The sequence below is a fragment of the Elephantulus edwardii genome, unplaced genomic scaffold (assembly GCF_000299155.1).
Source record: "Elephantulus edwardii isolate Elephantulus edwardi_28Jun2011 unplaced genomic scaffold, EleEdw1.0 scaffold00106, whole genome shotgun sequence".
Classification (NCBI taxonomy): Eukaryota; Metazoa; Chordata; class Mammalia; order Macroscelidea; family Macroscelididae; genus Elephantulus; species Elephantulus edwardii.
The window spans coordinates 3,322,005-3,338,773 of NW_006399856.1; the positions used below are offsets into that span (position 1 = coordinate 3,322,005).

The 16,769-nt window shown below is 45.2% G+C and overlaps 1 protein-coding gene across 1 annotated transcript in view; it reads right to left on the reverse strand.

The window, feature by feature from the left end:
* SMARCAL1 (SWI/SNF related, matrix associated, actin dependent regulator of chromatin, subfamily a-like 1) overlaps positions 1-16,769 on the reverse strand; it is a 70,010-nt gene that overhangs the window by 46,943 nt on the left and 6,298 nt on the right. The window contains exons 4-5 of the mRNA XM_006891914.1: positions 11,674-11,724; positions 3,379-3,565 (exon numbers count right to left, since the gene is read on the reverse strand). Coding sequence (XP_006891976.1) covers positions 3,379-3,565; positions 11,674-11,724 — 238 coding nt within the window. The remainder of the gene's footprint in view (positions 1-3,378; positions 3,566-11,673; positions 11,725-16,769) is intronic.

Here is a 16,769-nt window from a genome sequence, read left to right on the forward strand (position 1 = left end):
GGTCATCTCATCGTTTCAAGAACCAGTCTGATGCTCTTTGCACATAAACCTCTATTAAGTCATCTGATCATTCCTGGTATTACCTCACAACACAGAGGTGAGAAGACCAGTGAGAGATGATTAATTTTTTACTCTCCTTTCTGATTTACAAAATCGGAAGCCAGAGAGAACAGGGAGCAGCTGGGGCAAGAAAAGCCACCCAACTCCAGATCGCTGAGGGCCTTCTGCTTCAGGCCCCTTGGCTTCACTCATACACAATTCCTGTAGGAGTGAGTCATTCGAGAAGCCAAAGGAACCCCGGGGCTTCATTTCCTTTCTGTTTTCTCTCTACCTAATGGTGGTCCAATTACAGAACAAAGGGGCCAACAATGAAAACAAAGAGGGGGAATAAAGGGTTTGGATGGCAGAGGAACAACAGAGGGTGAATGTCTTGTACAGGAAAACCAGTACAATAGGAAAATGTCAGAAACGCAGAATTAAGCTTCAATTCCACTTCTGCAAGCTGGGTGACTTTAGGTAAATGATTCCGTCTCAACTCACTCATCTGTTGGGCTGAACTATTCAGAGTTAAGGAAGGTGACATGTACGCAGGAGATTTTGAGGCCATTTTCACTGTAGCTCTTCCATACAAAAGGTAAAAGAAAAGCAACAGAGTTCAATAGGCCCTCTTAGCTAACACCAAACTCGCCGGACTGTCCTGAAGACAGAGGTTGAAGTTAGAACCTGGATTTAATTAGAAAGTTTTGATGAAACCCTATAAGCACCATTACTGGCTCCAGAGCTTTGTAAAGAGAGACGGACAGCAGCCACTGGCCACGGTGTGGGTCCCACGCTGATGCTGCTACTGTGCTGTTGCATGGGAGACACTCACATGCACTGCCTCTATCTCAAGGATGCTGGTTCCTCAGCAAGATCAGCACAGGCCATGGGCTCCAGGATCCCTCACGGAACCTGGAAGAACCTCATACCTAAGGGTGCGAAAGAACCACCTGAGCCGGGTTCAAAATGCATCACAACAGATGGATGACTGAAAACAGCAAAGCAAGATGGTATTTTACGAAGTGTAAAGGATGGAAGAGAAAGGAAGAACGTGGCGACGAGGAGAGCTGGGGCCCAGGAATGTAGTGAGGTACAAGTGGACCTAACTCTCCCACAAAGAGCAATCCCCTGAGAAAGAGAGTTAAGTCAAGCCATTGCTGTCATGTCGAAGCCAACTCATAGCTGACCCTCCAGCAGGTCTGCAAGGCTGTAAACTGCAGAGATAACCCATCTCTCTCTCTTCTACCAGTGGGTAGATTCGAACTGCTAGAGACGCTTGGCCTTTGTTGGTAAATGGACTATGTTACCAGAACTCCACTAAAGATGTTGGTGGTGTTGTTGCTGGGGGCCACTCAGTAAAGTACAACTCACAGTGATGCCATGAACAGACCAGAACTCTGCTCTATCCTGAGCCAGCCTCATCATCTTGGGCACACTAGGGCCAAGTTCTATAGTCACTGTGTCAATTCATCTCATTGTGGGGGGGAGGGTCTTCCTCTCCTTCACTGACCCTCATACTAAAGACAGTAACCAAGCTTTATCCACAAGGCCCAGTCCACGGATTTGAACAGGTTCATCTGTCTGACCTCGCTTAGAGACCTCTACACTAGGTAACACTGACAAAGAATCTACATTTTAACAAGATCCACAAATGACCCTTTTTACCTAAGAATAGGTATGAAGAATCACCCGGGGATTTTGTGAAAATGTAGATTCTGAGTCAGTGTATCTGGGGCAGAAAAGCAAGCCAAAGACAGGTCAAGCAGAATAAAGGGCTTTGAAGCCTCACACCGGTCAGGCCACAGCGGACAGGCTTAGCTGGTAATTTAGGTTCCTTTCCTTGCTTGCGTGGACGAGCCCTGAGGAGGTGCGGAGTGTTACATGTCAGGCTGCTGGTGAAAAGGTCAGCAGTTCACTGAAACAGATGAGGGAGAAAACTGTTTAAAAGGGATATGTGATTAGGTATTTTTGTCATGGCGGGAGTCCAGAACGAAGGCTGCATAGTGGAGTGGACCTGGGGGGAGGTACAGTATAACAGTGAAAGAATTTTTCTTTTACTTTTCAAAGAAAGGAGTGTACTGGGGGGGAGGGTTAGGTAGGGAAAAAAGTGCAACAATGAATGAATGGAAATCCAAAGTCTCTGTAAATTTTCATTAACATGAATAATAATTTTTTTTTTAAAAAAAGATCAGCAGTTCAAATCTACCAGCCAGTCCTCTGGAGAAAGATGAGGCCGTCAGTTGGGATTTTCAGCCACAGGGACCAGGTGAAGGGATGCCACAACTCAACGACTGTGGGCTGGGCTGGTCCTGTGCACAGGGCTCCACTGTCAACTGCACAGCCTAATAACAATTATCTAATTAATTTTTTTTATTTTAAAAACTTAAGCTAATCGTAAGAATTAGATCTGTTATAAATTACGGAGCATTTATGACAGACCTAATTCTTATTCTTTCTGGACAGACTGACCAAACAGGACCTCCTCCCACTTCTTGGTCTCTGTATTCAGTCTTGTCAATTTGCTTTTTTCAAGAAACAATGGAAGAAAGGACAGGTCAGGCTTTGTTTTTCTTTCTATGAAACACAAGTTTATGTTTTTCTTGTTATGATAACAGTACACCGGCTTTCGTGCAGAGAACCTCCTCCTCTCTCTCTTGGTCTGAGGAATCCAGGAGGGCCCGACGCCAACATCTGGCTCCAGGGATGGTGCAGTGAGCAGTGTAGTGAACACAGAGGCTGCATCTCCAGCAGTGCGAATCCAGGCTCTGGAGGAGAACGACAGGTAGCCTCCTCCCATTACAACTGACCACCTTGGAAAGCCAGTGGAGGGTCGCTATGAGTCGGAAGTGACCTGATGACAGTGAGGTGTGACACATGAGTAGACTTTCCAAGCCTTTCTCACCACCGTGACCCGTGAAGGAAGAAGTGCTTCTGCTGGGTCACTAAGCAGATACAGGGAGCAGCAAGGCCCTGCGGCACTAGCCGCCACATCTGCACAGAGCATGGCTGAGAACAAAGCAAACCGAGAACCCGCAGTGCCAACAGAGGGCAGAGAGTCCTGAGATTTCCACGAGCCTGCGTTTGCTATACTTGCTGCCATGTCTGTCTGCTTAACCTAGTCTGGGCTGGGTTTCTGCACACCCGCAACCAGAGTCCAGATTCAGTCATGGAATTTGAAATCAGTGGTGACAACACAGCTCTGGTAATGGCACGTCTGGCTGTGTCTGCCAAGATGTCTGTGGAAGACGAGTACTCGTAAAGAAGGGAAGCCAGGGAACCCAATTCTTGGGGAGTGATCTATACAGTGAGAGAGGAAGAGGAAGAGGCAGGGCAACATACTTGACACCGGCTCTCTGAAAGGGCATCAGGCTGTTCACAAGCTTGGCGTCCACCTCGGAGAGGTCTGCCTCAGGGACATCGGCGGGGCGCTCAAGAGACGTCTTCTCCAGTTGAGAAGCGAAAACCTGGACAACTGTCTTGGGCAGAGGATCCAGCTGAACTTGTGGAAGGCAGCGCACTTTCTGAACTAGGAAGAACAGAGCTGTGTGAAATGGAGCATTACCTTCTGAAATATCTAGGGAGTTAGGGGTTTGGATAAACAAATTCAAGATCTGGAATTTTACTACCTGCCGTCTTCTCTAAAAAAGGTTAACTGAAGAGGAGACTGAGGTGGACAGTTGTATCGTACACAAAGTACATGAATCTAGAAAAAGTTTTTCTTCTGTGCCTTACTTTTTACAAATAAGAGGGCAAGCAATCAATGATAACAAATAAAAAAAATAGTAATAATAAAGTGCTCTGTGCCCGATTTTTTTTAATCAAAAGTTTTTAAAAATGTTAACCTTAGTATTACCATATTCTAGATATTAGTCAAACAAGACCTATGGAAAAGCAAATCTAAATTAAATAAATCTGTTTTTCCATTCTCTCTCTTATCTTGGTGGGTTGGGGAAGTGGTAAGGAGTTATGCTGCCAACTCAAAGGCAGGTGGTTCAAATCCACCACCTGCTGTGTGTGTGGAGGAAAGACGGGCAATCTTCTCCTGTGCAATCTACCGCCTCTGAAAAACCCGCTGGAGGGTCACCTGTGAGTTAGTTCTGACTCAATGGTACATAACAACAACAGCTGCAAATAAGTGAGCAAACACTGAACTAAAAAATGCTGCAAGGATGAGAGCATAGCAGCCTTGGAATGGTATTTAAAATAAAGAAAGAAGGGGGAGGGGAAGAGCAGAGATCACAAACTGCTAACAATGTAGGTGGCTCTGCAAAGTTCCAAGGAAAAGTATCTCCTCTTAAAAGAGGTGCGTTTCCAGCAGTGATCTGTGCGGAGCAGCAGCTGGAAAAATCTGTTCCATCTGAAAGTGACTTGATGGCTCCCTGTTTATCCTCTAAAGAAAGGACTGACAGACAAGGGTCTAGGGGCCAAAGCCAGCTTACTGCCCATTTTTGCACAGAAATGTTACTGGAACACAGTCCTCTGTGCATGGACACAGCCATTCGTGCATGGATTAACCCTGGCTGCTTTCACACCATGATAAAACTGAGCTGGGTAGCTGCAACATGGACCACATGATCTGCAAAACCTAAATATTACCATCTGGTTCATTCCTAAAAAATCTTTTGTCCCTAGTGGCAAGAAGCTGCACTGCAATCCCAGAGGTGGTGTTTGTTATGTGCTGTCAAGTCATTTTCAACTCATAGAGACCCTATGTACAACATCCCTAAACTCTGCTCTGTCCTCTGCCAATCGCAGCATCTCCGATACACCCATCCCAATTATCCCAGTCACTGAATCAATCCACCTCATAGGGGGCCTTCCCCTTCTGCACTGTCCCTCCACCCTCCCAAGCATGATGTCCCTCTCCAAGGACCTGTCCCTCCTCACAACATGTCTAAAGTAAGTATGTTAGATGGAGCCTTAGAATCCTTGCCTCCAAGGAGCAGCCCGGTTTGACCCTTTCCAGAATGAATCTATTTATTTTCCTAGCAGTCCATGGTACCCTCAATACTCTTCTCCAGCACCAACAGCTCAAAGGCATCAATTTTTCCTTCTATTCTCCTTAGTCATTGTCCAACTCTCTGATGCATAACAAGTGATAGCAAAGACCATGGCCTGTATCAGACACACCTCAGTCTCCAAAGAGACACCTTGCTCTTCAGTACTTTGGAGAGGTCCCTAACAGCAGACTTTCCCATCACAATACGTCTTTTAATTTCCTGACTACTGGTCCCGAGAGTGTTGACTGTGGAGCCAAGCAAACTGAAGCTGTGAGCAATCTCAATCTCTTCATCCATCCTGATGTTGCCAATTGGTCCAGTGGTGAGAATCTTTGTCTTCTTGACATTGAGCCTTAATCCATATTGGAGCTGCAGTCCTTGACCCTCTGCAGCAAGCGCTTCAGGTCCTCCTCAGTTTCAGCAAGCAGGGCTGTATCATCTGCATATTACAGATTGTTGATAGATCTTCCACCAATCTTGACCTCACATTTCTCCTCATAGAGCCCAGCCTCCCAGATAATCTGTTCTGCATACAGGTTGAAAAGGTACGGAGACAGGACGCATCCCTGGCGTATGCCCTTCCCAATTTTGAACCATGCAGTGTTTCCTTGCTCTGTTCTGATGACTGCCTCTTGGTCCCAGTACAGGTTTCTTATTAGCACGATCAAGTGTTCTGGGATTCCCATTCTTCTCAGAGTCAGCCACAGTTTGTTATGATCCACACAGTCAAACGCCTTTGCATAGTCAATGAAACAGAGATAGACATTCCTCTGGTATTGCCTGCTTTCAGCTAAGATCCATCTAACATTAGCTACAATATCCCTAGTACCATGACCCCTTCTAAACCCAGCCTGGACTTCTGGCAGTTCTCTGCTGATGAGATATGCGGTTCAAATCCACCAGATGCTCTGCTGGAGAAGGAGGGGCAATCTCCTCCTGTACCAGTCAGACACACACATACACACACACAAAATAATAAAATTAAAAAAAAAAACCCAACAAACTTTTGTCAACTCCTACTATTGCTGGAGTAATCATTATTCTCTTTCTATTAAGCTTCCTCTGTTTAACGAATGAGGAAATCTCTTTAGTCAAGGCCATTCACTCAGGTAAGAAAAAGAAAGTACTTGGGACCTACTTAGAAATGAGAGCAAATTAAATTTTACTAATTTTGTCTTTTTAAAAAATTTCTTCTCACCTGACTTAAAATTAAGAGGAAAAACCCCACCCCAAAACTTCACTCAATAATTAGAAAAAATACAGATACAAGCAAAACATACAATTCTAGCAAGTGAGGAAAAGAAAAAAAACACAACAAAAAACACAGGACAAGTTTAAAATGGGGAAAAAAAGAGTAATTGTGCCAGAGATCCCTAGTAGTTGTTATGTGCCGTCGAGTCACCTGCAACTCATAGCGACCCTATGACAGCAGCTTTGAAGTGTGCCCTGTTCTGAGCCAGTCTCAGTAATTCCGACATACATATACCCCCACTTCCCCAGTTACTGTATCAAATCCATCTCATCCAGGGTCTTCATCTCCTTCCACCCTTCCGAGCATGATGTCCTTCTCCAAGGACCAGTCCCTCCTGGCCACATGCCCAAAGTATGTGAGATGGAGCTTCAAAATCTTAGCCTCCAGGGAGAAACTTGGTTTTACCCTCTCCAATACAGACCTATTTGTTTTCTTGGTGGTCTATGGTATGTTCAAGACTCTTCTCCAGCACCACAAATCAAAGGCATCAATTCTTCTTCTGTCATCCTTACTCATTATCCAGCTCTCTGATGCATAGCAAGTAACTGCGAAGGCTATGGCCTGGATTAGGCGTACCTTAGTCTCTAGATTGACATCGTTGCTTTTCAGTACATGGGAGCTCTGGTGGCTTAGAGGGTAAGGAGCTGTGCTGCCAACCCAAAAAGCAAATGGTTCAAATGAACCAGCTGCTTGCCCCTCAGGAGAAAGATGAGCAACACTAAGAGTAGAAGTTTCATTAAATTACTAATTATATTCTACTGTCCTATAGATCACAGCTCGAAGATGTTCATCTCTTTTACCACTCTCCTCTGAAAAAGCTAATCAGAGAAGAAAACACTGTTTATAGATCTTCAATTGCTCTTTGATTGTTTATCTTGTCAGGTGCACCGAGGCACAGCTAAAGTAATTAACCAACGGTCTAACTCTTTCCTGGGATTCAGTAAAGAGACCGAGTGCATTTACTTGTACCCGAAGCTACTGGAAATGGAAAGGCTGTTGGCTTTCTATTTCACATGCTCTTGCACGATCTTAGTAAGCTCACCAAGTACTCCAAGTCCTTGGCCACAACTACCAAACGGGAAACTGATCCATATCCTTCGACCTTAAGTAGCATTGTATTTGCAATACATTTCAATCCACTTCTGTCTTCTGCTAAATGGAAGCACCAGTTCATTTCTGGAAACTGATTCTGTGAACAGAACACTGGGATAGGAAATCAGGTAAGGGTGATGGGTCTAATATAAAAGAGACTGTCCATCTTGATGCAGGAACACATTTCACACCTCCAAATTAAATCCGGGCATGCGGATCCTGCACACGTCAGGAGACGGAGCACTCCAGGAGCTCTCTGAAACAATTTTCATTTTAATCTTGGCGCTCTTCTGAACCGAAATACCCGATGAAGGTAAAGCAGGCCTGATGATGTGGCTGGTGTGAAACAGAGTGCTTTGTAAGCATTATACTCGCAGTCATTTGAGAGGGGGGGAAAATCACCTTGTATCCGACTTCCTCCCACAATTGTCTCCCATACCCTAGGCTGCAGCTCGCCCAGCTGGGTGTGTTTCTGAGAGGCCACTGGGCCCCCTCCCCGCTGCCTCTATTGTCCTTTCTCTGGTGCTGAGGAGCTGAAAGCAATGAGCTGTCTGGCATCATGAGTCAGTGGGAAGTCATTTCTGTAAAACAGCTCTCCGGCAGACCCAGACTGAGCCACACAGCAGAGCGACATTAATGTTTTCAAATAGTGGATGACAAGACAAGATCGCGGAGGGAGACGCAGAACCCTTCTGGACTGTGACAGCCGAGGATAAACAAAAGGCCTTATGCCAACTTCAATGTGGGCGAAAGGCCTCAAGTCACAGAGAAAAGGGGAGAAAGGCTCGTCGGCTCGCCTAATGTAAAGAAAAGAATTACCATCACGTATCAATGAGCATGCAGACTCAGAGGTCTTATTGTCATTTCTGAATTCGTTTCATATGCACATTTGCTAGTTCAGGATCCATAATCTAATTTCACACATGAAGAACCAAGACCTAGGGGTGAGCTGAAAACCCAAAACCAAACCCACTGCCACTGAGTCAGTTCTGACTTTTGGAAACCCTAAAAGACACGGTAGAGGTCTCAGAGGGGTTCCAAGGCTACAAATCTTTCCCGAAGTGGACCACTATTATCTTTTACATGGGGCACCAGGTGAGTCTGAGACAACCACCTTTGGTTAGCATTCAAGTGTTTTAACAGCTGTACCACTAGGGGTGAGGAAAAAGTGCTAAAGTGCCCCAGGTTCACAGCATGTCGATGGTGGAAGCAGAAGCCCTCCTAAAACTGTGCTACGTGCTTTGAAGCCTTAGTCCGTCTCTCTCGTTCACGTCGCTTCTAAACGCCATGAAGAGTCAGTTCAGAAGCAGACAACTATCGTAGTCTATCACCGTCCCTAACATTGAGCTGCTCAAGGATGGCGACTTTCAATCGACACAGTGGGGACAATGTCTCCTACCAGACACCGTAATGATGAGATGACAAAGAAAAATCGATCTGAACACCTGAGGATTCCTAAGATCCAAGGAGTGACTAAAACCGAACGCAGAATTGTACGTGTGACTCTTCTGGGTGGAGAAGCCACTATTTGAATAAAGTTTTCCCACCAAAGATTAGGAACTGTTACTCTATAAAGGATCAGTGAGTCATGAGTTTCAACGTTACGTTCACCTGCTAATGCTGGCTGTTGTTGTGAGGAGACGCTGAGTCAATCATGACTCACAGTAACTCCAAGAACAACAAATTTGAACCTTGTCCTATCCGGTGTCATCCTCATCATTTCTGACATACTCACTGCTACAGTCACGGTATCAGCCCATCTCACTGAGGGTCTTCTTCTCCTTCACGGACCCTCCACCTTCCCATTTATGATATTGTTTTCAACAGAATGACTCCTCTTAACAACATGCCCAAAGCATGTGAGGTGAAGCTTCGCCATCCTTGCCTCAAAGGAGCACTTTGGCTGCATTTTCTCCAAGATTTATGTTTGTTCTTTTGGCCGTCCATGGGATATTCAGGACTCTTCTTCAACACCACAGCTCAAAGGCATCGAGTCTTCTCCTTGTCATCCTTATTCACTGTCCAGCTCTCATTAACTGAAAAGACCATGGCTTGATTCAGAGGGACCTTAACCTTCAAACTGACATCACTCCCTCTTAGTACTTTAGAGAGGACTTTGACAAAAGCAGACTTTCCCAATGCAATACATCTTTTGATTCTTGACTATTGGTAGTATCCAATTTTTTGTTTTTCCATAAAAGTCAAAGATTTAACTAGCATAGTTATATGTATTCCTGGGTTGAGAGCAGGCAAGGAAGGACCCTCATTTGCTACAAACAAATTCCGTTTTGCTCAAACAACCTCCCTTGAGTCAAAAGCTCCAGCACGCATCGGAGCCTGACATCACATCCTATCTGCTTGTTCTTTAGCTCTGACCAGCCCAGCTGCTACCGAGTTGACTCTGAGAACAGTTCCATGTGTAACAAAGCAGAACTGTGCTCCACAGGGTTTTTCAATGACTGTCTGTTCTGGAGGCAAATAGCCAGGCCTTTCTTTCAAGGTGCCATGGGGTAGACTCAAACATCCCACCTTACAGCCAAGAGACTAGTGTGCTGTTTACACTCCTGGTGACTCCTCACCAGCATTTAATGATACCACGTCTCACATCAGCTTCTCAATTGTGGTTTGCAGCAGCAAGCTATCTTCACAGAATCAAAGACTCTGCCCTTATTTCATTCCCATACCAACAAGGCAGATACAGATGAGCGCCTCATTTTTCACTGAAGGTGCAAATGAAACCCAGGATCCTGGATCATACAGGGTCCTAACTGAGAAGAAGACAAAGGAAAAGAAGCCCCTTCCCCTCTTCTTCAGAGCCCTCTCTGGTGCGCAAGAGGCCAGTGTGTGTGTGACGCAGAGCTCCCGTATTCTTCTGGCCTCACTGGTCCTAACGAACAGCTCCTCCAGTGGTGGGACTGACGTTGCTCCAGCCGTACACCCACTGATGAACTTCACAGCATGAAGACGGATGAGAGACGAGCATCACCGTTTCTCAGTATGACTGCCCCATCTAGGCAGGCCATGCAGGAAGGGAATGTAAGTCCAACTGGCTTCTCTTTCTTAAATTTAGGTTACCTGTACACATGGCCCTGTCCTGGGTCAGTCCGCAGAGTGCTTAGGAAAATGCTTACACTCCAAACTGATTTCTGCACTGGCAGACCTCCACCCACTGGGATGCCCTTACCCACTGAGGCCGGCCAGTGTTTCCGCATTCTTGAAACAGGGCTTCAATCTAAGCTAAACAACTGTAGCTCACCTCTGACCACCAAGTCCCTGTACCCTCACTCCTGTGACAGGCAGGCAGGCAGGCAGGTCTGTCAGACCTGGGGAAGTTCACTTTGCTTAGCGTCGCCCCCAATGGAGGGGGAAGCGGCTCTGGATCGCTTCAGCTGAAAAATCACTCAGCGGATGTGGGCAAGGCTGCCTGAGAGCATCTTCAGCTTTAGTTGCCTGGCCCCCAAGCATCTGAAGTGACTGCAGCTGAGAAAGGGTGACATTTAAAAAAAAAACAAGATGCTATCCACACCCATGTTTATTGCGGATTTGTTTGCAATAGCAAAGACTGGAAACAACCCAAGTGCCCATCAACAAACGAATGGATAGAGAAGCTCTGGTATATTCACACAATGGAATACTATGCTGCCTTGAAAAACAAGGAACTCATGAAATATTATGCAAAATGGGTGACCCTGGAGGACATTATGCTGATTGAAATATCTCAGTCACAAAAGGACAAATATTGCATAGGGCCACTGTTGTAAAATAGGACTGACATCAGGGTTGAGGGAAGACAAAAAAGGAGGAGAAGAATGATGCATACTGCATTCAAACAGATGAGAGAGAGATCTGTTTAAAAGGGATATATGTGAATGGGTATTCTTGTCATTACAGAAGTCCAGAATAAAGGTTGCATAGTGGAGTGAACTTGGGGGGAGGGAGTGCATAACAATGAAAGAGTTTTTCTTTTCAAGGAGAAGAGTGAAGGGGGAGTGGGAGTGGGTAGGGAGAAAAGTACAACAATGAATGACTGGAAACCCTAAATCTCTGTAAGCTTTCATTAAAACTAATAAGAAAAAAAATGCTAAAGTTAAGGCAGATTATCAATGATCAACAAACAATGTTGTTGTTAGGTGCCATGGGGTCGGAAACGACTCACAGCTGACCCTTCGGCAGGTTCTCAGAAGCAGTAAATCTTTGTCCTCTGGTGACTTTGGGCTGGACAGCGCAGCTCCTTACCCCTGAGCTACCAGAACGCCCCCAGCATGAAATAAGAGAAGAACAGCATCTCACTCAGTTTATTGTGCTCTTCCAAGAGAAAGTTCCATTTCCTGGTCTTGACATCTGCAATGAGGAAAAAACCAAACACACTGAAGTGAGTACGCCTGCCCTCCTGCCATGCCACCCACTCCTTGTCTTTCTAGGTCTCATAAACTTCATTCACTCAGAGGACACAGCCCTGGGCTTGGCACTGGCAACTCAGACGTGAAGAAAGTACTTGCCATCGAGGCTTTTGCGACATGACAGGAAAGAAAAATAAGCAACAGAGTAAGACCATGGGAAGTATGATGAAGACGGGCGCCATGAGGGTAAGTGACTGGGGACAGCCCAGCAGGTCGGAAACACCCTGAATTTCCAGGATTACAGGTATAATAATCACAGTTCATGCTTTAAGCCAAATGCCAAGAAATGAACATGCATCCTTCCCCCCGCCCCTGACAACTCTGTAAGTGGACACTGTGATTAGATTCATTTTACACATAGGGAAAAGAGATGCCCGTGGGCAGAGTGGCCATACTGCCTGGGTCTCTAAATCCAGCTTTGCCACTTACTAGCTGTGTGACCTTAGAGAAGTTCCTTAACTTCTCCGTGCTTTAGCGTCATGCACTGTAACAGCAGGAGGCTGCTGCCTCTGTTTCATAGGGTTAGTGTGGGCACTGCGTGACATTTAAGCACAAAAATGTTTATAAAAGTGCACAAGGCAAGCAATGAACACTCAAGCAAAAGCTTTAAATGATGATGATGAAGATGATGATGATGGCATCTTCTGATTAGGCTGCTGTTGTCAGCTAACCCGAGTCAGTTCTGACTCATGGCAGTTAGACATATTACCGAAGAAAGCAGTGCCTGGTCCTGCACCAGTCTCACAATCTCCTGAGACCACTGTTGTAGCCACTATGTTAAGTGATCTCAGATGATGGGCCCAGGGCAGCATACGAAACACCCAAATGAACTGAGAGGGGGAAGTAAATAGATAGCAGGTCCACAGAAGGAAAAGACGACCTTGGGTCTATCCCATCTGAACGGAAAAGTTATCTCCATTAACAGGTTTGAGGCACAGAACACTAATGATTGAAGGCCAGATGAATGTGGGATGACACAAAAAGTAACATCCATGAAGAGAGCAAAAGGTCGGTACAAAGACACAGGACAAAGAAAAGACCAAAAAGGATATCAGAAGAGACTGAGTATTGCCCTAGAGCTGAGAAGCTGAAACAAAGGGAAGAGATGACAAAGTAAAAAAGCTGAACAAAGGGAGCTCTGGTGGCCTAGTGGCAAGACTCTGCACTGCAATCCCAGAGGTATGTGGTTCAAATCCACCAGATGCTCTGCTGGAGAAGGAGGGGCAGTCTCCTCCTGTACCAGTCAGATCTGATTTGACGGTACACGTAAAATAATACAATTGAAAAAAAATAAATAAAAGCTGAACAGAAGATTTCAACGGGCCGCTCGAAAAGACAAAGCAAAGTGTTAGAACGGAACATGCAAAGAGCTGGAGGAGGAGAGTAAAAAGGGAAGAACTCATTTTGGCATTTCTCAAGCTAAAAGAATTGAGAAAAAAAAAAAGAAAGAAAGAAATCAAGTCTCAAGTTGCAATACCAAGCAATGCTATGGGCAAAATCCTGAATGATCCAGGAAGCATCAACAGAAGGTGGGAGGAATACAGTCACTATACCAAAAAGAAACTGGTACAGATCGTTCCATTTCAGGAAGCAATGTAGGATCAAGAATCAGTAGTGATGAAGGAAGAAGTTCAAGCTGCACTTAAGGCATGAGCAAATAGTAAGACCCCAGGAATGGATAGGATACCAACTAACATATTTCAACAAACAGATATAACCCTAGATGTACTCACCAAGCTATGCCAGGAAATTTGGAAGACAGCTGTCTGCCTAATTGACTGGAAGAGATTCCTATTTGCTCACATTCCCAAGAAAGGTGATCCAAGAGAATGTGGAAATTATCAAACAATATCATCAGTATTACATGTAAAACAAGTATTGCTGAAGATAATCCAAAAACAACTAAAACAGTTCATTGCCAGAGAACTGCCAGAAATTCACTCTGGGTTTAAACAGACTTTGGTGATAGGGGTATCACTGCTGATGTCAGATGGATTCTGGCTGAAAGCAGAGAATAGCAGAAGAGTATCTGTGTTTTGTGGACGACTCAAAGGCATTAGACTTTGGTTCATAACAAACTATGGCTAATGCTGAGAAGAATGCGAATTCTAGAGCACTTTATGCTTATATGAAATCTATACTTAGAGCAAGGCAATACTGCATGGTTTAGAACTAAAGAAAGGTGTGAATCATGCCTGCATCCTTTCTCCGTACTATATGATGAGCAAATCATTCAAGCAGCTGGACTTTATGAGAGGAATGTGGCATCAAGACTGGAGGAAGATTCATCTATAGCTTAGGTTATGCAGGTGACACAATCTTGCTTGCTCTTCACTTGGGGTTCTGGTTGCAGAAGATCAAGGACTACAGCTTTCATTGGGGGTTACCTCTCAACATGAAGAAAGAAAAATCCTTACCACTGGGCCAATAGGCAGTATCACGATAGACGGAAAAAAACCTGAAGTTGTCAATGATTTTTCCCCAAAGTTGGATCCACAAGCAACACCCTTGGTACCAGCAGTTAGGAGATCAAGAGACATACAGTACTGGTAAGTCTGTAGTCAGGGACCTCTCCAAATTATAGAGGAGTAATGATATCAGTTTGAGGATTAAGATGCACCTGATTCAGACCACAGTCTTTTCAGGTACTTGTTAGGTATCTGAGAGCCAGGCAATGAATAAGGATGAGGGAAGGAGACTCTACGCCTTTGAGTTAGGGTGTTGGAGAGAAGTACTGAATATACCATGGACTGCCAAAAGAACAATTAAATCTTAGAGAGGGTATAACCAGAGCTCTCCTTGGAGACAAGGATGGCAGAGCTTTGTTTCACATACTTCGGACATGATTTAGGTGAGGATATTCCTCCAAAAGATATCATGCTTGGAAAGGTGGAAGGTCAGCCAAAGAGACAAATGCCCTCAGTGAGACGGACTGACACAGTGACTTCGGCAATGTGCTCAAACGTGTTGGGGCAGATAAGCACAGGGCAGGATAGCACAGGGTTCATATCTGTTATTCACAGGGTCTCTATGAGCGGTATACAACTCAGTGTCATCTAAGTACAACAACAACTCAACAGCAACCAATTTTTTAAATAAAGAAATTTATCAATTGATCTTCTAAAAATATCAAGAAAGCTTGGATTTAATAAATATATCTGGGTGGAAAACATTAATTTTCCCCTATATGGTTATTTGAAAGAAGATGGTTAAAAATAACCAACAACAAACCCATCATGGATACAAGGAGTCAGTTTAAAAAGAAATTGACGTAGCCTAGGTATAAACTGGGGGAATGACCACAGGCAGACTAATTGAGACTCTCCCTGACAGCAGCCTGACCCCCAACAGAGAAAGAGCAAGCAAATAAGTAGGAACCCTGGGAATGGCATCTGACAGCAAAATGATGCTTCTGAATATCATCTGGTTATGGGCAGCAGTAGGCGTTAATGTTTCAGTTGCAGCCATCCACAAACAATGACGTCAGGAGTGTGACTTCAAAGGCTGGTGACAGATTATGTCTATGTGCCTCTAAAAGTCACTCCAGGCTGAAGTCGAACATGGGAGGTGACAGGGTGGCCAGAGGCCCTGGCCTTCAGGATCCAGGCTAAATCTTCCACAAACCCTGCTTACAGCCTGCTCCAGTGGCTTAAGATGCTGTTCACCTGAAGGGTCCAGTGTCCCGGCCAGCTCTACCCTCCTCCTGAAGGAGCCGCAAGTCCTGGAGAAAGCCTCCCACAGAGCACTAAGAGGGCTTCCCCCCCCCCCCCCCCGATATCTCGGAACGTGATGCGCTACAAGGCCCCCTCCTCTACTTGCTTAAGGGAAAGATTATAACCACTGCACGAATGGGCAAAACACTGATCCCTAAGAACCACATATATGTTAAGATCACATGGCCCAGGCTGAAAATGAAACCCAGGAACCTATGGCTGATTCCTGCCTTCTCAAAAACAAACAGAAAAGCAAGCAGACCTGCCCAGCTCAGGTCAGGGGATGGAAGTCCTGGCTAATTATCAGACTCACACTAAGACGGTGTGGTATGTTAAAAATACCAATCCTGGGCTCTGTCTCTGGCCAATTAAATCAGTATCTCTGCAAGAGGGCAGGAAATAGGATTTTTTAAAGTTCCTACTTATGCTAACAGAGTGGCCAGCTTGGAGAAGCACTGACTTCAAACTTCACAGACTCTTCAGTGTGGAACCTAGATAAGTAGCCTCAGTCTCACTGTGGGGAACCTGTCTGAAATGCAAATTGTCGGGCCCCACCCAACAGCCAGGGAATCTGGGGGATGGGGCTCAGGAAGCCTTGTTAACTAGCCTTCCAGGTGGTCAAGTTTGAAAAGTTTGGTCTTCATCTACAGAAAAGTATTTCTATATATGCTAGCCATCATTTTTCTTACTCTGTGAAGCAGATAATAAAAGACAAATGGGCTTAAATTAAAGAGCCCTGAAGGCGCAGTGGTTAAAGCTCTTGGCTACAAACTGAAAGGTCAGTGGTTTGGAGTCCAGCAGCCTCTCTGAGGAAGATAAACGAGGCAGTCTACGTCCATTTACAAGCCCAGAAACGCAGCCAGCAGTCCTATTCGGCCTCGCAGGGTTGCTATGTTGTTAGGTGCTGTGGAGTCAAGCACAACTCTTATCAACCCTATGAACAACAGATCCGAACATAACCTGCGCCGTCCTTATCATCCGAGACACACGTGAACCCATAGCTATGTCAATCCAATTCATTGAGGGTCTTGCTCTCCTTCACTGACCATCTACCTTTCCAAGCATGACGTCCCTTTCCAAGGAACAGTCCCTCCTAACAACACACCCACAGTATGTGAGACGAAGCTTCAGCATACTTGCCTCTAAGAAGCACTTTGGCTACACCTTTCAAAACCTGACCCTGGAGGACATTATGCTGAGTGAGGTATCTCAGTCACAAAGGGACAAATGCTATATGGTGCCACTGTTGTAGAATGAGGCTGGCATTGGGGTG